General features: G+C 46.1%; 1 protein-coding gene across 2 annotated transcripts in view; it reads right to left on the bottom strand.

Moving 5' to 3' along the window:
* Positions 1 to 1,068: 1,068 nt before the first annotated feature.
* Col6a3 (collagen type VI alpha 3 chain) overlaps positions 1,069 to 21,242 on the bottom strand; it is an 81,666-nt gene continuing 61,492 nt past the window's right edge. For both annotated transcript variants that reach the window (XM_057758844.1, XM_057758839.1), the window contains 14 exons: positions 20,897 to 20,959; positions 19,670 to 19,732; positions 18,100 to 18,132; positions 17,982 to 18,018; positions 17,863 to 17,874; positions 17,281 to 17,774; positions 15,669 to 15,765; positions 14,424 to 15,122; positions 13,114 to 13,216; positions 11,284 to 11,951; positions 9,244 to 9,507; positions 7,852 to 7,950; positions 2,493 to 2,657; positions 1,069 to 1,810 (listed from right to left, as the gene is read on the bottom strand). In XM_057758844.1, coding sequence (XP_057614827.1) covers positions 1,797 to 1,810; positions 2,493 to 2,657; positions 7,852 to 7,950; positions 9,244 to 9,507; positions 11,284 to 11,951; positions 13,114 to 13,216; positions 14,424 to 15,122; positions 15,669 to 15,765; positions 17,281 to 17,774; positions 17,863 to 17,874; positions 17,982 to 18,018; positions 18,100 to 18,132; positions 19,670 to 19,732; positions 20,897 to 20,959 — 2,811 coding nt within the window. In that variant the 3' untranslated portion in view covers positions 1,069 to 1,796. The remainder of the gene's footprint in view (positions 1,811 to 2,492; positions 2,658 to 7,851; positions 7,951 to 9,243; positions 9,508 to 11,283; positions 11,952 to 13,113; positions 13,217 to 14,423; positions 15,123 to 15,668; positions 15,766 to 17,280; positions 17,775 to 17,862; positions 17,875 to 17,981; positions 18,019 to 18,099; positions 18,133 to 19,669; positions 19,733 to 20,896; positions 20,960 to 21,242) is intronic.

Raw genomic sequence — 21,242 nt, 5'->3', positions numbered from 1 at the left:
TGGGGAGAGACTGCATCATTTTATTTTATGGGTATTTTGCCTGCATGTAAGTCTATGCAGTATGCATATGCTTGCTACCACCAGAGGTCAGAAGAAGGCATTGGGACCCCCCAAAACTGGAGTTACAGGCAGTTGTTAGCATCCATGTGCTCTTAACCACTGAGCAATCTCTCTAGCCCCAAGAGAGAGATTTCTGAAGAAAGGGGAAAAGGTTTTTAAAAAGGGAAAAATATCAACAACAAGGTATATTTTGACTTAGACATCCCAGGGAGGCAGAGGAATCAAAGGGAACCATCTCTCTCAGCTGTTGTTGGGTAGGTTAAAAAGATAGAAAGACGGATCTCTGGGAGTTCGAGGCCAGCCTGGTCTACAAAGCTAGTTCCAGGACAGGCACCAAAGCTACAGAGAAACCCTGTCTCGAAAAAAAAGAAAGAGAGAGAGAGAGAGAGAGAGAGAGAGAGAGAGAGAGAGAGAGAGAGAAGAGAAGAGAAGAGAAGAGAAGAGAAGAGAAGAGAAGAGAAGAGAAGAGAAGAGAAGAGAAGAGAAGAAAAGAAAAGAAAAGAAAATCACTGTGAAGTGATCAGAAGCTGAGGTTCTGGGTCCATCAGAAGTTAGAAGACAGTGTGAGCATCAGTCCTCCCTTGAGTCTACATGAGTTCAGGGTACACCAGAAAGATCAAGAGTGCAAACTGGGTGGTGGTTGCACACACCTTTAATCCTAGCAATCAGGAGGCAGAGGCAGGCAGATCTCTGTGAGTTCGAGTCCATTCTGCGGAATGAGTTCCTGGACAGTCAAGGCTACACAGAAAAATGCTGTCTCTAAATTAAGAAAAAAAAAGAGTTTGGTATACCTGGTATACCTGGCTTGGCTCTAATAAGCAGTGTGCACCTGGATCTTCCACAAAGGATGCTCCAACTCCACTGACCTCCTGGAACACTGTCCCTTAGGGTTTTCTGTCCCCTCCAGTAAAACCAGATGCTGGGCCTGAGCCAAAAATCCTTGGCCTTGGGGAAATCTTGACAGTGAGCAATATAGAAACAAGAAAACCAAGACCACAAAACCCATGACACATTCAATATACTTTATTAAAAAGTTTCTTTGTATAAATTTCCTAAAATTTTAAACATTAAATCCCACCTCCAAACTCCAAGACAACAACAATTAAAAAAAAAAAGAACCCACATTAAGGGAATGGCAAAAATATTCTCTATTATGACTTTCTTCAAATTCTTTAATCGAGGCATTTGTCCCAACAGTGCACAAAGATGAAGGGGGTCTGCTTTCTTCTAATTAGATCATTTTTCAGACGAAGGTAGTTGCTTAACGTCTAATCCAGGAAACTAGGGCCAGGAAAAGGTTAGACTCTTGCTTTTCCATCTAAGTCATGCAAATACAGGGACATGAACCAAGCAGAAATGTACAGAGTAGCTGTGACATTGAGACTGTGTTCTAGACATCGCGTTTGCCTGGCACAGGCATCCAAAGAAACTCCAGCTGGAATTCGAGTTTATAGGAATGTTCACATAAACACCAGCAGTGGCTAGCTGTTACATAACGGTCCAAGTATACGGTAGAACTGCCTGGAGACGGAGAGCAGGGTCCACAGACACGTTTAGCACCATATCGACAGGTCACGTGCAGAGGCTTTCCTCCCGAGGTTGAGTGTCAATCAAAGCAGGAAAAGGCACCGTGCTGGGGCATCTACCCAGAGCTTCTATAAAAAATGATTTGGAAATGGCCGCCTCCTTCTTCTCCCAGAGGTACGTGTTGCCGGAAGGCCATGCTTGGGTTCCGGTCAGGCTGATAAATCTGGGTGAAGAAAGTATTGAGTATGGAAGGAAGAAGAGAAGAATGAGGCAAGAGATGGGGAGAGAAGAAAAAGAAGAGAGGTCATTACTAGACACAAAAAAATGTTGTGTTTATCATGGCGATGACCCCACAGCCTCCAGCCTTCCTCAGTGTTTCCTGGAGCCTTCGCAGCTTCAGGTCTGAAATGGGAGCCCACCCTGAAGGAGCCACAGCCTCACCTCCACTTTGTGCACTAGCCCTCCCCCCACTCTGACCCCAGGCCCTGGGCCATTGCTTACGGAATTTCCCACTATGATGGAAAGACTGAATAGCCCCAGAGTCAACATTATAGTTAATAGGAAGTACAATTAGTTTAAAATGAATACATGAATGTTTATCGTTAGTTTCTCTTACTGATCGTTATTCTATTCTAACAATCATGTCCAGTGTTACAGTGTGACATTTCTAAAGAGACAAGGATTTTGTGTGGCTTTGTGTGTGTGTGTGTGTGTGTGTGTGTAAAATTAAAAATTGTTTCTCTTTTTAGTGTTTCCCATTGGCACATTCTATCTGAGGATACAATTTAACTTTGTTCAGGTTTTCCACAATCATTGTAATTCAAATATTTCCCAGTGGTGAGGTTGCTAACACAGACCTCTTCCCACACGGGAGAAAGATGAAACCCAAGGGAAGGGCCGCTTACCGGGACTGCACATCTTCTCACATTCTTCCTGGGTCTTGAATCTGTTCTCATTGCCCCCGCAACCTCCGTACCAGAACCTCTTGCAACCTTTCTCATTCATGTCATAGTGCCATAGCAACTTAAAGTCGCCACAGGTCCCACCGTCTTTGGGCAGCTTACAAATATCTAGAGTATCAAGGAGAAAACGGAGCGCCAGTCAGACCGTGCCAACAACTCAGCCTCCAGAGTCCATGTTAGAGCCTATGGGAGGATCTCGGGGCTACAGTAGAGAAGGGTTTCATGGTGGGAAGGCTGCAATCTCCCGAACCCTCAGTTTCCCCACTCTTGCATTGACTGACAGAAGAGTCACTCTCGGGTTTGCAAAGAATAAATAAAACCACACCAAGAATCTCCTATGAGGCAACACTGAATAGCAACAATAAAATGACTAACTCCATACCGACACACACACACACACACACACACACACACACATTTCACTCTCCAAGCCATTTGCTTCTTAGTTTGTTCTGTCTTCAGTGTCCAGAGAAGAAACTGAATTTTCAGACCACAGGCTTTTCTACTCTTTGGTAAAATGGTATGAAATTCCGTTAGAATGTACTTCAAAAGTAAAGCTGCACATTCCACAAAGAAAGTAGATTGAAAGTTTAGATAGACTGTAAGTGGGCATTCTTTTTAAAATATATTTTACTTTATTATTTGTGTGTCTGTGTGCTACATCAGAACCCCTGAAACTGGAGCCATAGGCAGTTGTGAGCAGCCTGACATGGGTGCTGGGAACCGACTGAACTCTGAACTTCTCAAGAGCAGTAACCACTTTTAACCGCTAGACCTCCTCTCGGGGCTCTCAGCAGATGTTCTTTATGACAGGTCTGTGTACACACATGTGTAGCCAAGTTTCTTCCCAGCCTCTCACATAAAACTAGCATGGAGATGAAACTCCTCGCCAAAGCAGAAATGCCCCAAGGCAAGTATGAGAGGGAGCAGGAATTATTTTCCCCTCCAGTTAAGGAAGTGCATGTTTTGAATGTATACTTGAGCTGTACTGCAGCTGCAAAGGAAGGCCAGGTCCTCTGGATGCCTACAGAGGTGAGTTTACAGTGTGAGAGCCGCGAGGTTTCTGTTTACAGAATTTCTGGCAAACTCTGGAGTTTGCTGGGGAATGATGTGTGCATGTAAAGTGCTTTAATCCAAAGGTCTGGAAGTCAAAGCCTTCTTTCAGCAAAAGCCCTGGAAGCAGATAATGTGTGTGTGTGTTGGGGGGGGGGGGTGCCAGCTACCAGCCTGACATGCCGCTCTCCCCACAGAGGGCCACCTCCATTTAACCCTGTGCAAACCAGAATCTGATTGCTGTAGTAAGCGCTTCCTTGAGCAAAATCAAGAGGGATCAGTCAAAAGTAGTAAAAATATAACTGGAAATGTGTTCCTCGGCAGTTCCTGGTTTTAAGAACACAAATTTGATCACCTTGGGTACCACAAGTGTTGATGTGTTGATACAAGATTCTGCCAACCCTCCAAGGCAGGTTTAAGTTTCTGAAGCCAGAAACCCATGTCTACAATTGAGGGTTAACGTTTCACTTTAGTTTTCAGTGTGGTTGTCACTAAATTTTGGACGCTTCCTTTCAGGGTTTATAAGTCAAACACTGTAACCAGTTCAGCTGCCTTCTCCCGAGAGATCATCAGCCTTAAGGACAGCCAATGAAAGCAAGGATTTTTTTTTTTTTACCTATTTCTCTCAAGTTGCAGAGTTTAGCTCTTTAAATTGTTATTGACATAAATTTCCCTCCATTGCACCATCTTATGCCAATCAGTGGTAGATAGAAGATAGATGGATGGAGAGAGAGAGGAGGGAGGGAGAATCTATCCATAGTGGAATATAGCTAACCAAATGATGTATTGCCATATTAAATTTACTTTCTATCTTACTAAAACAAACAAACAAACAAAATAAATAAAGAAATAAATAAAATAAATAAAACACAGCATGCACCAACTGTGAGTCATATTTTGGTGTCAGAAGTGACACTATGAGAAAAAAATGTGTATCTTAGAATCGATACAACAATAAAATTTTGGCAAGCATGGGCCAACCATTCATTTGGAGTTGTGCAATCGACCCAGTCCTACCTCCTCTGATAAAATGCAATCAGCCCTACAGATTGGTTACTTTCCAGGATAAGTGACAATGGACACCAAACACATGACGAGGTCTTTTGGCTAGCTTTGGCACCGACACTTTCTTTCCACAAGAATGGTTAAGCTATTGGTTTGCATTTCATTTGAATGCTCTTAGACCTGCTTTGTTTAGAAATTTTCACTTTAAACTACAAGATGCAAAGAAAGAATTCACCCCAAGGCTTCCCCAGCCACAAGTGAGATGAGAAAAAAAAAATAGTTACTAACAAAGTTCTAAAACCAAAATTAACATCCAATGCACAGTCCTTGCAGTAATACGCTCGTGGCTGTCGGTCAGCTTCCGCACACTCATCCTCTCCCTGCCTTCCCAAGTGAGATAAAACTGAAGGAATTGTTCAGCTGTTGCTAAAGGCCCTGTTTGACAGGCAGCGGCCAGACTACTGTAAAGTGGCTGCATTGTGATATTTAAGAGCCGAAGAAAATAAAAGGTGGAGTGGGGGGGGGTGCTTAAGGAAAATTTGTCTTGCTTGGTTTTAAAAACACGAATGTTAAGCATTTCACGTGTGGTATTTTGAAGTCTAGAATCTTGAAATTAGCAAGTAATGGATGGCACCATAGGTCTATCAGCAGAATCAACTTTCGTCTTCAGGCTAGGTCTGACAGAGGCACAGTCCTCTACCAAAGGGACAGACCTCAGATGGAGGACATGGAGTCAGAGTCCCCTCCCCTTCTGAGGCTGTGTCAAGCCACAGACATTTACCTACAGCCTCAGGCTGGGTGCTCCAGGCCCAGCAGTGTGAAGGAGATAGATTTTAGATTCACCTCTGACAGATGCTGTGTAACCTTGACACAGTCGTGGGCTCCATTAAAAAGCAAAACTGGCATCACCTCTTTTCCACATAGTGCTGCCTGTCTGGCTGGAAAATGCCTCCCTAAATCTGAAAGCGGCAACTCCACACTGAAACACAGAACAGCCTGACCCAGATTCGTGTTTCAAGATTATGCTGTTTACACTAACTAAACACTGTTTATCCAGTCTTATCCTTCTGAGATACACATAAGGAAGCAAAACCATGCCTGAATCTTGCTATCTAGGAGTTCCTCTAAGCCATTTTTTTCCTCCATGAAACAAGAATTTGCTAGAGATTTTGTATTTTCCACTGCCAAAGAGGCAAAAGCTAGTAAGAGGGATTCAAATGGAACACGCAGTTTTCTGTGCCTTTGAAGTGTGTGCATGCTAGGTCTTCTTCAACTGTTTATTTTTTATTTTTTCTTCCTAAATTTTATTATTACTATTATTGTGTGTGTGTGTGTGTGTGCACATGATAGGAGAGAAGGGTGTGCCACAGTGTGAGTATGAAAGTCAAAGGAAAATAGAGAGTATGTTCCCTACTTCCACATCTATATGGATTCTAGGGAGGTCAAAGTCAGGTTGTCCAGCTTGCATTGCAAGTGCTGCACCCACTCCGTCTTCTCACTGCTCCGTAACCAGTATCTTGAAGGGAAATCTGGGAGAGCCCAGCTACAGAGATGTGGCTTCTATTTTCAGTCAGTCTTCATACTGGGGCCACCTAATAATACACCAGAATAGACTGTGAGCCAGGCAGAAGACAGCGCATCTTAAGACTGTGATGGCTCTTCAGTGTCGCTGCCGCTACAAATGCTTCTTATTGAGGATGACTCACAGAAAAAGGACACAGTGAGAGGCATTCCATTCCTCCTGATGGGCCAGAAAGTACCACAGCATCTCCATGCTAACCTAAGCTTGCACTCTGAGGACTATGAAACAGCACCGCATCTAAGTTCTTGTGGAATTTTGAGTTCTGTTAGTGCTAACATCTTTGGTTGACCCATCCTAAGTCAAATATGTTGAATACTGCAGTAATCACTTCCTCAAAGCTAAGGAGATGAGCCAAGCCTCTGCTCTGCTAATTGAGCGTGGTAGTTTGCATGAGAATGACTCCCACTGGCTCGTGTGTTTGAACATTTGGTCCCCTATGCTGGCTAGTTTATGACAATTTGGCAAGAGCTAAAGTCATTTGAGAGGAGGGAACCTCGATTAAGAAAATGTCTCCATAAGATCAGGCTGTAGGCAAGCCTGTAGGGCATTTCTTAGTTAGTGATTGATGGGGGAGGACCCAGTCCATTGTGAATGATGTAATCCCTGGGCTGGTGGTCCTGGGTTCTCTATAAGAAAGCAAGTTGAGCAAGCCATGGGGAGCAAGCCAGTAAGTAGCACCCCTCCATGGTCTCTGCATCAGCTCCTGCCTCTAGTTCCTTTGATGATGAACAGTATCTGTAAATGTAAGCCAAATAAACCCTTTCCTCCCTAAGTTGTTTTGGATCATGGCTTTTCATCACAGCAACAGTAACCCTACCTAAGACAGTTCCCAGTTGGTAGAACAGTTTGAGAAAGATTAGGAGGTGTGGTCTTGTTGGAGGAAGTGTGCGGTCTTTGAGGCTTTAAAATCCTCCCGCCATTCCCAGTGAGTTCTTAGCTTGTGGACCAGGAGATGGGCTCTCTACTACTCCAGCTGCTTGTAGCCTGCTACCTCTGCTCCACCATCATGAATAGACCCTTATTCCTCTGAAACTGTAAGCACCAAACAAACTCTCTCTTCTATAAGTTGCTTTGGTCATGATGTCTTATTACAGCAACGGAACATTAACTAATATAGGGGGTTACAGGTTCTCAGACTCGTATTCTAAGGACATAAGTCGTGCCTATCACTAACAGACCCAAAAGAGTGGTCTACAAGACCAAGCCAGAATGTGGTGTTTCGGGAACTGGGAACACATCCGAATCCTCGTGTTCTGTGAGGTCTAATCTGCTTGTCTGGTGTTTCCTAAGCAGTTTCTTATAGGTAATTCAATGAGTGAGTGAAACCCTATTCTTTGCAGCACCGCAGACCACAAAGTCAACCCTAGTCCCAATGTTAGACCGAGAGAGGAAGTGACTAATGGAGACAAGCATGCTACCCACGGGCTCAGAAGCAGCTCCCACCAGCTCCCTCCAAAGTATGGTGACAAGCATGGCTCTCTGCATTTGAGTCAGGCAGTTTGCAGAAAGAGATGAACTCAGCACCAAGAGCCCCTTGGAACTTACCGGATGGAAGTCATGCGAATTAGTCTCAGGCAGGTGGCCTCAATTTCAAAGGATTCACAATGCCTGAGCGAACACTTCCTGAGATTCATCAGTGGACCTATTATTGCCATGACTCACCTGTTGTAGTGAGAAACAATGGTTCTGTGTTCACCATTAGATTGATGGTTGAACTAGACGCTGGTCGCGCTGGCTGAAGAGGTGGAGGCTGAGTTTTCTCTATAAGGAAAAGAAATGCAGGCAACTAGTAGTTGACGTAGAAACTAAAAGGACTGGGGATGCTAAGCCACAGATGTACACCTGCCTTTCCAGACAATTAATCTCTTAGGTAATGGGGTGTTGTCAGAACACAGAAGTCTGTACTCACTACAAATGTTGTGATATACATGTTAAATGCAACTGTTTCAGAGCAGGTGAAGGGATCGCCTGACCCAGAAGAATGGTGCCCTGGAGTTAGAGACTCCCTAGCCTGGGACTACTGGTGGGAATTCATTTCTTCAAGAATGATTCCACCATCTGAACCATGCTGAACTAAGAAGATGCTCCGCCCACATCCTTGAGCAGAGGGGTCAAGAATAGAGGGATGAGGACCCAGAATGACGCGGAAAGAAGAGAGGTATGGTCCCGAGTGGTTCAGAAGAGCTGGAAATGAAGGACATGGTGGTGTGTACATGGTGTGGTCCCAGTCACCTGAGAAGTGAAGTAGGAAGATCATTTGAACCCAAGGGTTCCAGGACAGCCTAAGCAACATAGAGACCTATCAATAGTAATAATAATGTTAATAATAATAATAATAGAAAATTACTGAAAAGGAAAGAGAGAGAAGGCCTGAGCAAAGTGTACAAGCCAGCTGAGTATGGTGTGTAGGGCCAGGGAGGGAGAGACTGGCAGCCCACCCATCTGGTGTCAGACCCTCGAGTCAGACACCTCATGACTCTCCACACATCGAGAGTTCTCAAACTCTTCTCTGGCTCCCTAATGATTCGCTTCCATTCACTGAACTTGGAAACAGGGACAGGCAGTGTCAACAGAAACCTCAACATTTCCACAGCTAGGGTTCAAGCCCCATTTCCCTAAGAGCCGCCCTGGGTGGGATGGGCTAAGGCAGAGCAAATCTGGTCTCCCCCATAAATTATCCCAGAAGCCAAGGATGAAAACATTGTATAGGGGGCTCCATCTTCCATGTGGCTGCTGTGTTTTAGATTTGTAGGGTGCAACCTAAGTACCCAGGATGGACTGGTTTTGCATCTTATTTTATTTTATTTTTGGTGCCTGTCATGGAACTAGCTCACGTAGACCAGGCTGACCTTGAACTCACAGAGATTCACCTGCCTCTGCCTCCCGAGTGCTGGGATTAAAAGTGCGTGCTACCACCACCTGGCCCAGATTTTACTCTTTAATTGGGTTAGTGCTTCAGAAGAGACTCAGTACAGCATTCATTGTTTTACATCCTAATTGGCATGCCATGTGGAAATTAAGAACTAAGTGCTCCCAAATGAGCCGTGCACTTACTTGTGTTGAAACTTCCTTGGTAGATGGTTCTGACCTGGGACTGCAGGTAGGCAACCACAGCCACATGATACATCTGTCCAGGCAGCAGGCCACCGACGACACGGTCAGTGACAGTGAGGTTTTGTCTCAGAACCAAGGACTGGTCATGAGCTGAGGTTACAGAGAGGTCATAAAAATAGGAGCTAGAGGGCTCGGGCCGCTCCCAGCGGAGTCTGGCGCTGTTCTCTGTGACTTCAGAGACCTGCACTTCTCGGAACACTCTCGCTGAAAGAGCACAACAGAGGGCAAGGTTAAAAAGTAAAACTCCTCATGACACGGGACACTTCACACGGACACATGGGAGCTTCGGAAGAGGTCTGGAAGATAACAACGGACAGCCGTCCCAAAGCTTGCCAAGAAAGGGAACCAAACGTCCCATCCATCAATCAAATCCTCCATCAGCCTGCATGGCATGTCACTGCACAGTAACAAAGCTGCCCCCCACACACACTTCTTTATCAATAAAGCACATAAATAACTCCTTTGATTTTTCTACCAAAAATCACTTGGTAAGATGATACTTTGAGATGCTAACTCCCAGCATGATAGCAGGAAGTTAGGTGTGCAGTACAAAACCCGTCCTGGGATTCCAAGCCATGGAAAGTCAGGACGTTTTAGGCTATGGCAAGAACTGGTTGTCAGGAGGTCTCAGCTCTCCCACTGCTCATAAAATGAAGATAGTTTCCACTGTTTTGAGAGCATGTTTATTCTAGGCTCCTCTTCTTTTGTAGCTGATGGCATTCTGTAGACTCTTCCCACCTCTTTGAAAGAAAGGAAACAATGATCCTCCCTGGGTCTCCTTAACTAACATAACATAAGCTAACAGAGTGAGGGATGTGTTTCCTTGGGTCAGAACGAGCATGCATGTCAGCCTCTGAGGAACAATTGACTTCCTCAGAGTGCAGCTTCTCACTTTACTGAACAAACCCCCGGTACTGACTCAGAGCTCAGTGTGGGACCCCTTTCTGTGGCCATCCCTTTTGGAAGGAACAGAGCGATTATCATGGCTCCAGCTTAGACCTTTCCAAGTCATATTACAAGGGGGAAGGTTTGGTTCCAGAAAGAAAGAGAGAAAGAAAGAAAGAAAGAAAGGAAGGAAGGAAGGAAGGAAGGAAGGAAGGAAGGAAGGAAGGAGAGAGGGAGTGAAGGAGAGAGGGAGAGAGGAAGGGAGGGAGGGAGAGATGGAGGGAGGGAGGGAGGAAGGAAGGAAGGAAGGAAGGAAGGAAGGAAGGAAGGAAGGAAGGAAGGAAGGAAGGAAGGAAGGAAGGAAGGAGGAAGGACAGCTATGGATATGGCCCCACACAAAATCATAAACTTACTTAAAATATTACAAAATGTTTCCTGTGTAACTCGATTACGGAGTTCTCAAGCTTGAACTTTGGAGATGACCATGTCACGTGGCAATGTCAAAAAGTTGGACAGACTCCTGACCAATGACCCATGGGTAGTGAGGCCATGGGACCCAGAGAAGAGCTTACTACTCCTCTGTTCCTAAACCAGTGTGATTCCTAGCTGCATTCTAAATGCTTATCTTTATACCCACAGGTAAGTACAGCTATCAGCCCCTCATCAAAGATGCTTCTGTTTTGCAAGAGATGGAGACCAACTGATAGCGGGGAACCCAGCGCTAACTAATACATCTACAACACAACCTCTACAGCTAAGGCTCAGGGAACATTATAGAAGAAGGGAAAGAAACGCTGTAAGAGTCAGGGACACAGGACATCTACTGCAGGGAAACTACACCCAAGGAAGCAGGATTGGCAGTAAGGGAAGGAGTTGCCTTCATCAGGACCCCAGCAACCTTGAGAGGTCGTAAGAGGAAAAGCTGCTTCGTGATACAGAGAAAAGCAAAAGCGACGAGCGGACAATGCTCTGTCCCGGCTAGCATCTTCTACAGTCTGTCATCAGCAGCCTACCCTGTATACCTGCTTCCAGGGCCATAGCCTCGGAGTGGTAAACGCATGCATCAAAGATGCCTCTCTAGTCAGCTTTTCTTACCCATGGGCTTAGTAGTGGCTGGCTTGGTGGCAGCTGGTTTGGCCTGTGGCCTGGGGGTGTCTGGCTTAGTAGCAATTGTCCTTGAAGCAGCAGCAACCGGTCTCCCTGCTGCGGGTTTTGCTGCTGCTGGCTTCGCTGCTGCCGCTGGTCTGACTGTGGCTGTGTTCGTGGCCACGGGTTTGGCTGCCACGTGCTTGTTGGCAGAGACGGGCTTCACAGAGGCTGGTTTAGCCAGGACAGGCTGAGCTGGGGCTGGCTGAGCTGGGGCTGGCTGAGTATGCATTGGTTGAGCAGGGGCTGGCTTAGCAGGGGTGGCTGGCTGAGCAGGGGCTGGCTTAGCAGGAGGAGGTGCTGGTTTAGCAGGGGCTGGTTTAACAGGGGTTGCTGGCTGAGCAGGGGGTGCTGACTGAGCAGGGACTGATTTAGCAGGTTTAGCAGGGGCTGGTTTAATAGGGGTTGCTGGCTGAGCAGGGGCTGGCTTAGCAGGGGTGGCTGGCTGAGCAGGGGCTGGCTTAGCAGGGGTTGCTGGCTGAGCAAGGGCTGGCCTAGCTGGTGCTGGCTTAGCCGCTGGCAGATTCACAATCGCTGTGGGTTTAGTTGTTGTCACAGGCTTCATTGTGGTCACAACTTTGGACGTAAGACTTGAATTAACATTATACGGAGTGTTTCTGTTAAAAAACAAATCAAGCATTACCTGTACCCATACTTTTGCATGTTATGTGAAATAGAGAGTCATAACCCTTATGATATATAGGAAATTTGTGGTTTTAGCAACATCCAGGTACTGGCGTCAGTAGATTTTATATAGCATTGCATGTACTATTTCTTACTTTTAGAATCTACCACTAAGAAAATATTGAACAGCACATTAAAATAGAATTATTCAAAACAATTACATCAGTTATAAATAAATCAGCTATGCTATTTTCAACTGATAAAAGATGGAAAGCAAAAGGGACAGGGGAAAACGTCTAACAATGTTCTAATTTAAACAGCTGAGTCATGAATGTTGAAACTAGTACTATTTGTCTGCATATAAAGTATCTGCTTCATTAGGTGTACTCCTGGAACACTGGAAAGATGAGACAGGAGAATTGCTATGAGTTTGAGATCAGCCTGGGCGACAAAGTAAGTTCTCCAGGCTGGCATAGACAACACAGTAAGACCATGTCTAAAAAAGGTCAAAAGGAAAGGAGAGGGAGAGTGGGAAAGGCAGAAGAGGAGGCAGAGGCTTGTGTAATGCAATACAGCAGACCCTCAACTCAGTTCACAATCGCCACACTTGAGTCTAGGCTAGCCTCGGGGCATATTGACCCATAAAATGTGGATTAAAGCAACAACGTTCTAGGATGGGCTTAGGTCTCAAGAAACCCTATACTTAGTCCTTTTTCTTGTGAAAACCCTCCTGGTCACTTTGTGAACAAGCCCAGGATAGGCCACTGGAAGATGAGAGGTCCTGTGGAGCAGAGATGAACCTTCCCATCTAAGACAAGGCTAGACCAGCCTGTCCATAGCTAAGAAACATATGATCATCAACATAAAGGAGGCCAGCAGAAAAAAAAAGGAGGAAAAGTAGCCAGCTGAACCCAGTCAGAAATTTCTAACCCACAGGACTGAAAACTACTCTTGTTTTAAATCTCTGAGTCCTGGGTGCTTCGTTACGTGGAAGAAACTAACCAATACAAAAGCTTGCTTAAGAACTCACATTAATTTAGGGAAGCCATATTGTCTGTTTCAGTGTCTCCACGAAGCTTGGGATTGGTTGGAGAGATTCTGCCCTACAGCCTCTCTAGTGCTATGGCCATTTGGTATGACAATTACAATACTTACACATGTCTGTGGCCAAACTTCACACCATTCTTCACTGGTTGGTCCCCTTGGAACCAGTCGCACTGTTTCCTGATATCTGGAGGCAGGTAAAACGCATTTTCACCTAGAACGGAAAAAAAAAAATCAAACTTCATGAGAATCATATGAAAATTAAAATTAGTGTGTTGATGAGTTGGGCACACCACTACTTGGGTGACTCAGTTTAAAGACAATATGTCCTCAATGGGAGAAAGTAGAACAGAATCGACGAAACTTTAAGTAGAAAGAATAACAGGTTCAGACATGAACACCGAATTATAATCCATTTATATTAGTGTTCTCTGAATGTTTTGTGGGGTGCCCTCTTCTTTCCTGGACTGTTTTGTGAGGTAGGCCTTCACAATGTGAACAGGATGTTGTTCAAGGGGCTTGGCTTCCTCTTCAGTGGTGAATATTTAGCATGGGCATGATTTCTTATGTTTTATAGACCGCCCTATAACCCACATTTGATATGTGACCTGTGCTGATTTGCTGGGAACCATACCATGCCCTGGCAAACACAATTTGTCCCTATGGAGGATGCAGTCTCCAGACACCAGCTAGCGACAAATGACGCATAAGCCACATAACTGACGCCCTAAGTCCAGTGTTCAAAGGTGGGGACTACTGGGAATTAGTTTTTAAGATAAATGCAGAGCAGGCACTGAGATAACAAAGGAAGAAATGAGAGGGAGGGTGTGTCCCACCCGGAGGCAAGCATAGGTCTAACAGAAAATCCCAAAGCAATGCAACCCCTTCTAGAAGTTCCCTCAATCCCCCCAGCAGGATAGACTTCCTCTGGCACACCAGCATACTAGGTCACGCATAGTCAATGTCTGTTTGGTCCATTTGTAAACTAGTTGTGAACCCTTTGGAACACCATCAGTGTCTCATGGATAGAAAGTACCAGTCAAATGGGCAGAATACACGAGCAAGGAGACAAAAGGTGTGGCCTATGTATGCCCTGTTAACTCTAGCTCCTACTCAAGGCACAGGGTCCTCTCTCTCTCTCTCTCTCTGTCTCTCTCTCACACACACACACACACACACACATACAAACACACACACATATGTAATGTATGTGTATATGTATATATACATATATGTATATATTGTGTTGAACGAATATATATACAAATAAATATTTATATTGTATTAATATACATACTTGGTGCATGAACGAACAAGGTCACATCAGCACATAGATGTATATATGCGTTTTCTGTGGCTGTTCTTCCAGCTTTATGACCACAATATGGACCAGAATATACTATGTGTTACATAGGACTTACTGTTGACAAAGGACGGGAGCAGTCTCCCAAAGCGCATCAGAGGCTCCTCGTTGAGCTCAGTTGATTTGTCCACAAGCTTGAAGAAGACATCGTTGGGTTCACTGGCGAAGCTGTACACCTCCTTGACATTTACCTTCCTGCCAATGCCCAGAACCACGAAGAAGTACCCTTTGCACTTGGCCTGCAGGATGGCTCTCTGGGCCTCCTCCAGCTGCTGCCTCTGCATATCACCCGTCAGCATCAGCACCACGATTTTGAGGTCTCGTGGGTTTGGTGCACTTTCAAAGACGTTCTCTATGGTGTATTCAATGGCATTGCCCAGAGCCATGGTTCCCTGCAATTGGGTCATCCTCCTGCTGAGGAAGTCCAGCAGCTTTTCCTTGGTGCCATAGTCTGTCAGTGAGAATTCCACCTTCACAGGGGGAACACTAGCATTGTCCACGGACTCATAGGTGGCCTGCTGCACGACAGCCACTCTGGCAAAGTGCTGGGAGGCTTTGGGGTCTGGACTCAGGTCCAGTTGCCTGACCACATAGCCTATGTACTTCTTCATCTCATTGAACTGGAACAGAGTGGTAGCCTCTGAGCTATCCAAGATGAAAGCCAGGTCTATGTCCACATCACTGCCTGCTGCCCTCCGGTCCCTGAAGGAAGGCCTCCAGCTGCCAAATCCACAAGATGGGTCGATATTGCAAATGTCTAGAAAAAAAGTATAGTGGCCAATTATGTTGTGGTCCCCTCAGCATCCCCACCTTTCGGGAGTCAGGTACCACTATCATCACCTGAGACAAAAACTTGACTGGGAAGGATGGCACACACCTACAATCCTGGCACTGGGGAGGCTGATGCAGGAGATCGCCAGGTTGAGGCAGCCTGGGATACATGCTAAGACTATGTCTCACTGCCCTAATTGTGGCCAGATCTCAGTTTCTGTCTCCTCATTTCACTAGATGAAGCTTGTCAATGACCTTAAGTCTTCACAATGCTCCATGAAGCTAAAACACTCCCATCACTTGCTATTCCTTAAAGAAACAGGTTCTAAAAATACTTTTGAGCCGAACACGTAGGCTCTAGATTCCAAGATGAGAACATCCTTGCATGGCCTTTACATTGGTAAATATAACGAGCCTTGAGTCTTAACTGAACTAAGCTCGTCATCGTCGCTCTTCATTCAAACGTTCCTCTGTAGTCATAACATTAGTGGCTGTGGCTGGACAGACCCCCAGGCCCAGATGGACAGCTTACCCAAGCAAACATGGCAAGTGAGGACGTTCTTCAGGAAGTCTGTGAGGTCCCCCCTTGCAGGCAGAACCAGGGCATGTCCCACTGCTGTGTTATTGATCTGGTTTAGACAAGGGGAGATGTCGGGATGGACACACACATAGGGAGTCATTATGCAAACAGTGAGTAGGGACAGGACAAAAGCAATGAGATAACTTCCCCCTTGGCACAGCGTCTTTTCATTTGGACTCTGGGTACTTAGATGGTTAATTAGGCATTAAGTAAAGGGTCTGGTACATCCCTGATAAATAGTGGGGACTGATATATTATGGTGGTGGTTTTAGCAGTGGCAGGAGCTAGCTAACACTGATCCATCCCTTCCCCGTTTCCTCCAGTTTAGACAGTGACAAGGCAACCGAGAACATCACTCCTAGGAGATGAGAAGGTCCTGCCCATCCTAGCAATGGGCATGTGGCATCCGTGTAATGAGTCACAGATGTGAATGAGTGAGGGGATTCCTGTTTATCTATGGAAATCCGTAAGGCTCTCTCTCTGTGCTTCTAAGTCACTCAGCCCACACAAAGTAAGATGAACAAAAATGTTCGCTCGTAAGAACTCATGGCCAGCAGCCCAAGTTGAATACTGAACTCCAAACCCGTGTCTGACCTCAAACCAGCCTAGTTTGGCAGAATAAACACTGAAGGATGGTAGCCCTGAGGGAACCTTAGCTTGCTGACACAGAAAGTGGTGATCCCAACTGGTAAGGCACAAGATTCCATGTCACCCAGCCTCACCTCACAAGCCAAGAGCAGAGACGGGCAATGTGCCATGCCTATAAGGCAGGTGACAATGAGGACTAAGGACACCTAATTATGGTGAGGGACTCCGGTCCTTCATATCTATTGTCCATGAGTCTTGACTAGTCTCACTACAAGTGGCTCTGAATAGACACCCAAGTGAGGAGAGTGTGTGTCTTCTCCATAGGCTGCCCTAGGGGCCTAGTTAAGGAAAGGATTTCGCAGTGGGACAGATCTTGAGGCCACTCGTATTTTGAGGACCTCCCTGAGAGGCTGTAAGCCCCCCATGACCAGCTCTGAGAAAGTCTCCTCCAGAACAGAGTGGAGCAAGCTGTATCCAGTGCATGGATCTCAGAGTCTGGTGGTCCAGCAGCTTCTCCACACTTGGGGTCCTCACTAATCCCAAGATCTTCTTATCCATTGGATGGACGTTAAAGTACAAAGCTTAGAACACATTGTAGGAAGCAAATGCCCAAGACAGGGTCATCCGAAACTCAAATCGAGCCATTTGGGGAGGAGCCAGAACTATCCCACTCCACTGAGTGACAGAATTCACCCACACCAACACCCTATACCTGCCCGGTAAGGACACAGAGTCTTGCTACCTAGCCAGAACTCTTAGCATGTATGACGGGACCTGGAGGGAGTCCCCTGGCTGTTGGTTGGTCCAATACTGAAGCCATAGGCTGCTCTAGACACCCCACAAGAGGTCTCAATTGGCCCAGACCCACTAGGACCCTTTAGAAGACATAAACCATAAATCCTCGGTGGAGAACACGCATTCCAGAGAGTCTTCTCAGGAATAAGGGGGGAGGGGTACCAAAGCACAGAGCCCAGACCTGCAGAGCATTGATGAGCTGTCGGTCCTCCTGGCTTGTAAGGAACAAGGGAGTGATCCCTGCATCAGAAAGCTTGAGCACGGCCTCTCGGAGTTGAGGGGATGCTCTCGTGGGCCTATTGCTGAAGAAAACAGCCACTTTTCTCATCAGAAATCCACTCCTCACGCGTTTAAATGTGTTCCTGGCCACGAAGGACATTGCGGTCTCCAGGCTCTGTTGCTTAGATGTCAAGGCCACTTGGAGATTCTGAATGCTGTCTAACAGGGCAGACTTCTTCTTGGAGTCAGAGAAGCGGATCTCTGTGGTCACCTCGTTGTTATAAGTGACCACAGCCACTCGGGCACCCCTCGGGCAGTTGCTCTCAGCGATGGTCAGATCTCCCACAATCCTCAGGAGCACGTCTCGCATCCGGCTGAAGGTGTCCTGAGTGACCCCCTCAGAGGTGTCCAGGGCAAAGGCAAGTTCTGTTGGGAATACAGGGCACTCCAGGGGCCCTATGGGAAACGGGGGTTTCAGAGACAAGTTTTACTCACCCAAAGGAGCCTTCTCTCTTCAGAAGGATGCAAAATTACTAAAACTCACCATAGCAACAAGCTATAAAGGAAACAAAAAGAAGAAAAGATGAAAGCCAGGTCTGCTGGGCAAGAATGCCGAGCATAAAAACATGATGCGCCATAGGCAAGAGAAGAGCGAATACTTACGGCATTTGTCTTTGATATTCTGGATGAGGGCACATTGCTTGAAGGAAAAGGAGAGCATTAGAGAGCGCAGGTGACAGACATACTAGACAACAGTTCCCTCTGGACACTCGCTACTTACATCAACAGAGTCGCCTCGGTTGCCCTTGTGACCCTGCAAAACCAAGCAAGGACAATCTGAGAGAGGAAGCAGATGTGTACAGTGTGGAATTAGAGGGGAGGGGGACTAATGAGGAGGGAGCAAGCAAGATCAAGTCATGATATGTGCACTTATGGAAACAGCAGAGGAAACCCAATGGGCTGTGCAATGAACATGTGTTAAGAATTATAACAAAGAGAAAAATAAAAAAACCAAAAGATCACTCGTTAGCCTTAGGAACATGATGGGAAGCAAAAGACACTGCACATAACCTTGAGCTTCCACAGCCCCTCCATCTAAAGTTGATCTCGTTGTTTGAGTAGAAGAAAGACACTTTTGAAGACCAAGTGTTCTCCCTGGGAAGTGAGCAGGGTTTGAAGAAGCACCCGTCACACCTGGAAGCTCACTGTCCATCTACATAACTCATGAATCTAACCACAACCACGTGGGCCCCTCTCAACCGTTCTTAGCAACAAGCACAGCTTCTTCTAAGAACACAGCTTCCTCTACCAGGCACATTCTGCACAGCCTGGTCCCTGGAGAAGCAAAGGTAAGGGATCCCCACATTTTCCCCTCCATCTCAAAAGTACCCCATCTCTGCAGAATTCTACACTTAGGTCTAGAGACAGACACACGACTGCTCTCTTTGTCCCTGTGTTTGGTCAACCTGATGGTCAAGCTTTGCAGGCTGCTTGGCTGGCTTTCCCTGAAACAGTTTCTCTTGGCTATTAACCTGAAATAACTGTGAGCCACCCTATTAAGTGCGTCACTCCTCCTCCGTCTTGCAACCATTACATTCCCAGGCTCAACCTTCGTCCCTTGGCTTCAGGCAACCCAGTCCCCTCAGAGTTTCCCCCTAGGAAGCTTGGCAAGCTCCTGGTTCATCTTGTCCATTCTTCCTTGAACCTCATGCATTTCAATAGAGGGACAAACCAAACATGGAAATAGTGGTGTCAGTCACAAAGGTCCCTCCTTGGCCCTGGGAAAAGCATGACTGATGGTTTCTAAACAATGAGTCGGTGGCTTCCTTGGGAATTTTATAGTCACAGCAAGTGTTCCCCAAACCCAGATTTGGTCTAATTGTGCAACTTCTACAAGATGCACGCACATGTACTTCAACTTGCTCTCTCTGAACAAACTAAGAGAGAGAAATTACAAAGGCCGCAGAGTAGCATATAAAACAAATGTGGTAGATCGACAGCTTGCCTGCTTTGAACGGGACCTTGGGTTCAATTCCCAGTACCACCAAAAAAAAAAATGGCATTTGTTTTCTTGTTTACGGTTCTAGGGACAAAAGCCATAACAGGCACATGCTCTGCCACTGAGATCCATTCCCAGCTCCTATAAGACATTTTCAAACTGCAATATTTCGGAACTCAAATGTACTTTTCTCCACCATGATATCAGTTTAATGAACAGATAGTCACAGATAGTCACGCAAGAGCAGGGAGCATTTTTGAAACCAAAAATGATCGGAAGTTTTCAGAGCTCAGACATGCCCGTCACCCTTTCTTCTACCTACTGACTTGTTAGGAACTATGTGGATACTTACAGATGGTCCTGGGTATCCAGGGTCTCCCTTCTGTCCAACTATCCCTGGAGGTCCTGAATTTCCCTAGAGGAGGTAGAAGATGGAACATTCTTAGCCCCTGTAGGTGGAAGGGTGGTAGGAAGAATCCATTCCAACCTTTTCCTATGAGAAGTCTCTCACTTCAGCAGGGCTCAATTGTCTCCAAACTGAGCCGGGCGGTGGTGGCGCACGCCTTTAATCCCAGCACTTGGGAGGCAGAGGCAGGCGGATCTCTGTGAGTTCGAGACCAGCCTGGTCTACAAGAGCTAGTTCCAGGACAGGCTCCAAAACCACAGAGAAACCCTGTCTCGAAAAACCAAAAAAAAAAAAAAAAAAAAAAAAAAAAAAAAAAAATTGTCTCCAAACTTCAGGGGTAAAGGACAAATGAGACCAAAGAGCTTCTTTGAGCCTCCACAATTTACACTCTGGCAGGCTTTGGTAAGATAGAAGATTGTCCCAAATCATCACTAAAATTCCTCTGAGTGTCCAAAAGAATTAGCCCCTGCCAATCAGTTAGATAACTGGTCATGAACACCACTAGCCCATTGTTTCAAAAGGATCTAGACTGACTGTCTTCATGGTCAAATTAACTGGGTAGTTATTGTTGTTAACTATATTTAGGCTACAAACAACTATTAGTAGCTTATATCTATATCTGGACCATGAATTGAGATTCCATCCAATATTAGGAGGGTAGGTGAATGATCACTGAAGAGAGAAATTCAGAAGCAATAGTAGCTAAAGTAAGAAGTGTCTCAGAAATCAGGGAATGAGGAGCCCATAGCCCAGGCATGGCTCACCTAGGATGCTACAGGCCTTCTGAGCAGCCTGCGCCCCCATTAAGCCCTGTTCCTTCACATCTGAACAGACACAGCCAGATGGGACTATGAAGACTGATGTCATCCAACTGGGGACCTAAGCCTACCTGGAACCATGCTGGGGTAATCTGTGTGCTAGTGACTTTTGAGACATGCTATAGAAATGGCTGTCAGGCCTCCCCCAATGAGACATGGCTAAAGGAGGACAGAGCAGAATACAGCTACGATGGGCCATGAGGGCACTGGTTTGATACTTGGAGTTTCCTTCTACCACCTTGGTTGTCGCTGATCAGGCTAAGAAAAAAAGAGGATGGCCTTTTAAAGGCCCAGCATCCCATCCTGTTGCCATGAACCTTCTCATTCCCATCCAGTCAGACAGGGGCGTACTTACCCTTCGGCCTCTGATGCCTTTGGGTCCTGGTGGTCCATCAGCCCCTGGATCACCAGGAGTACCCTGGGAAGAGAGCCAAGAAGAGAGCCATCAAGGTCTGCACCAGAAGGTCCTGCTTAGAGTCCCTGGGGCAGAACTCCAACAGGGCATCTGGACCATACTTTCCAAATAGTTCACAGGTTTGCTTCTACAAATGGCTCCTGTGTATTGATGCCATTAGCAGGGCCTAGATTTATTTCATCACTGGTGTTACTGCCACAGGGGTTATGGCATTTATAGGTTCCCATTCCTCCACTGTGCACATAACTTCAAGCACTATGTACAGTGAGCACTGCCACCTCCATCC

This window comes from Chionomys nivalis, chromosome 2 (genome assembly GCF_950005125.1).
Source record: "Chionomys nivalis chromosome 2, mChiNiv1.1, whole genome shotgun sequence".
In the NCBI taxonomy this organism is placed as follows: Eukaryota; Metazoa; Chordata; class Mammalia; order Rodentia; family Cricetidae; genus Chionomys; species Chionomys nivalis.
Note: the sequence above shows the minus strand (reverse complement) of the source record. Positions and strands in the feature narration are given on the sequence as shown.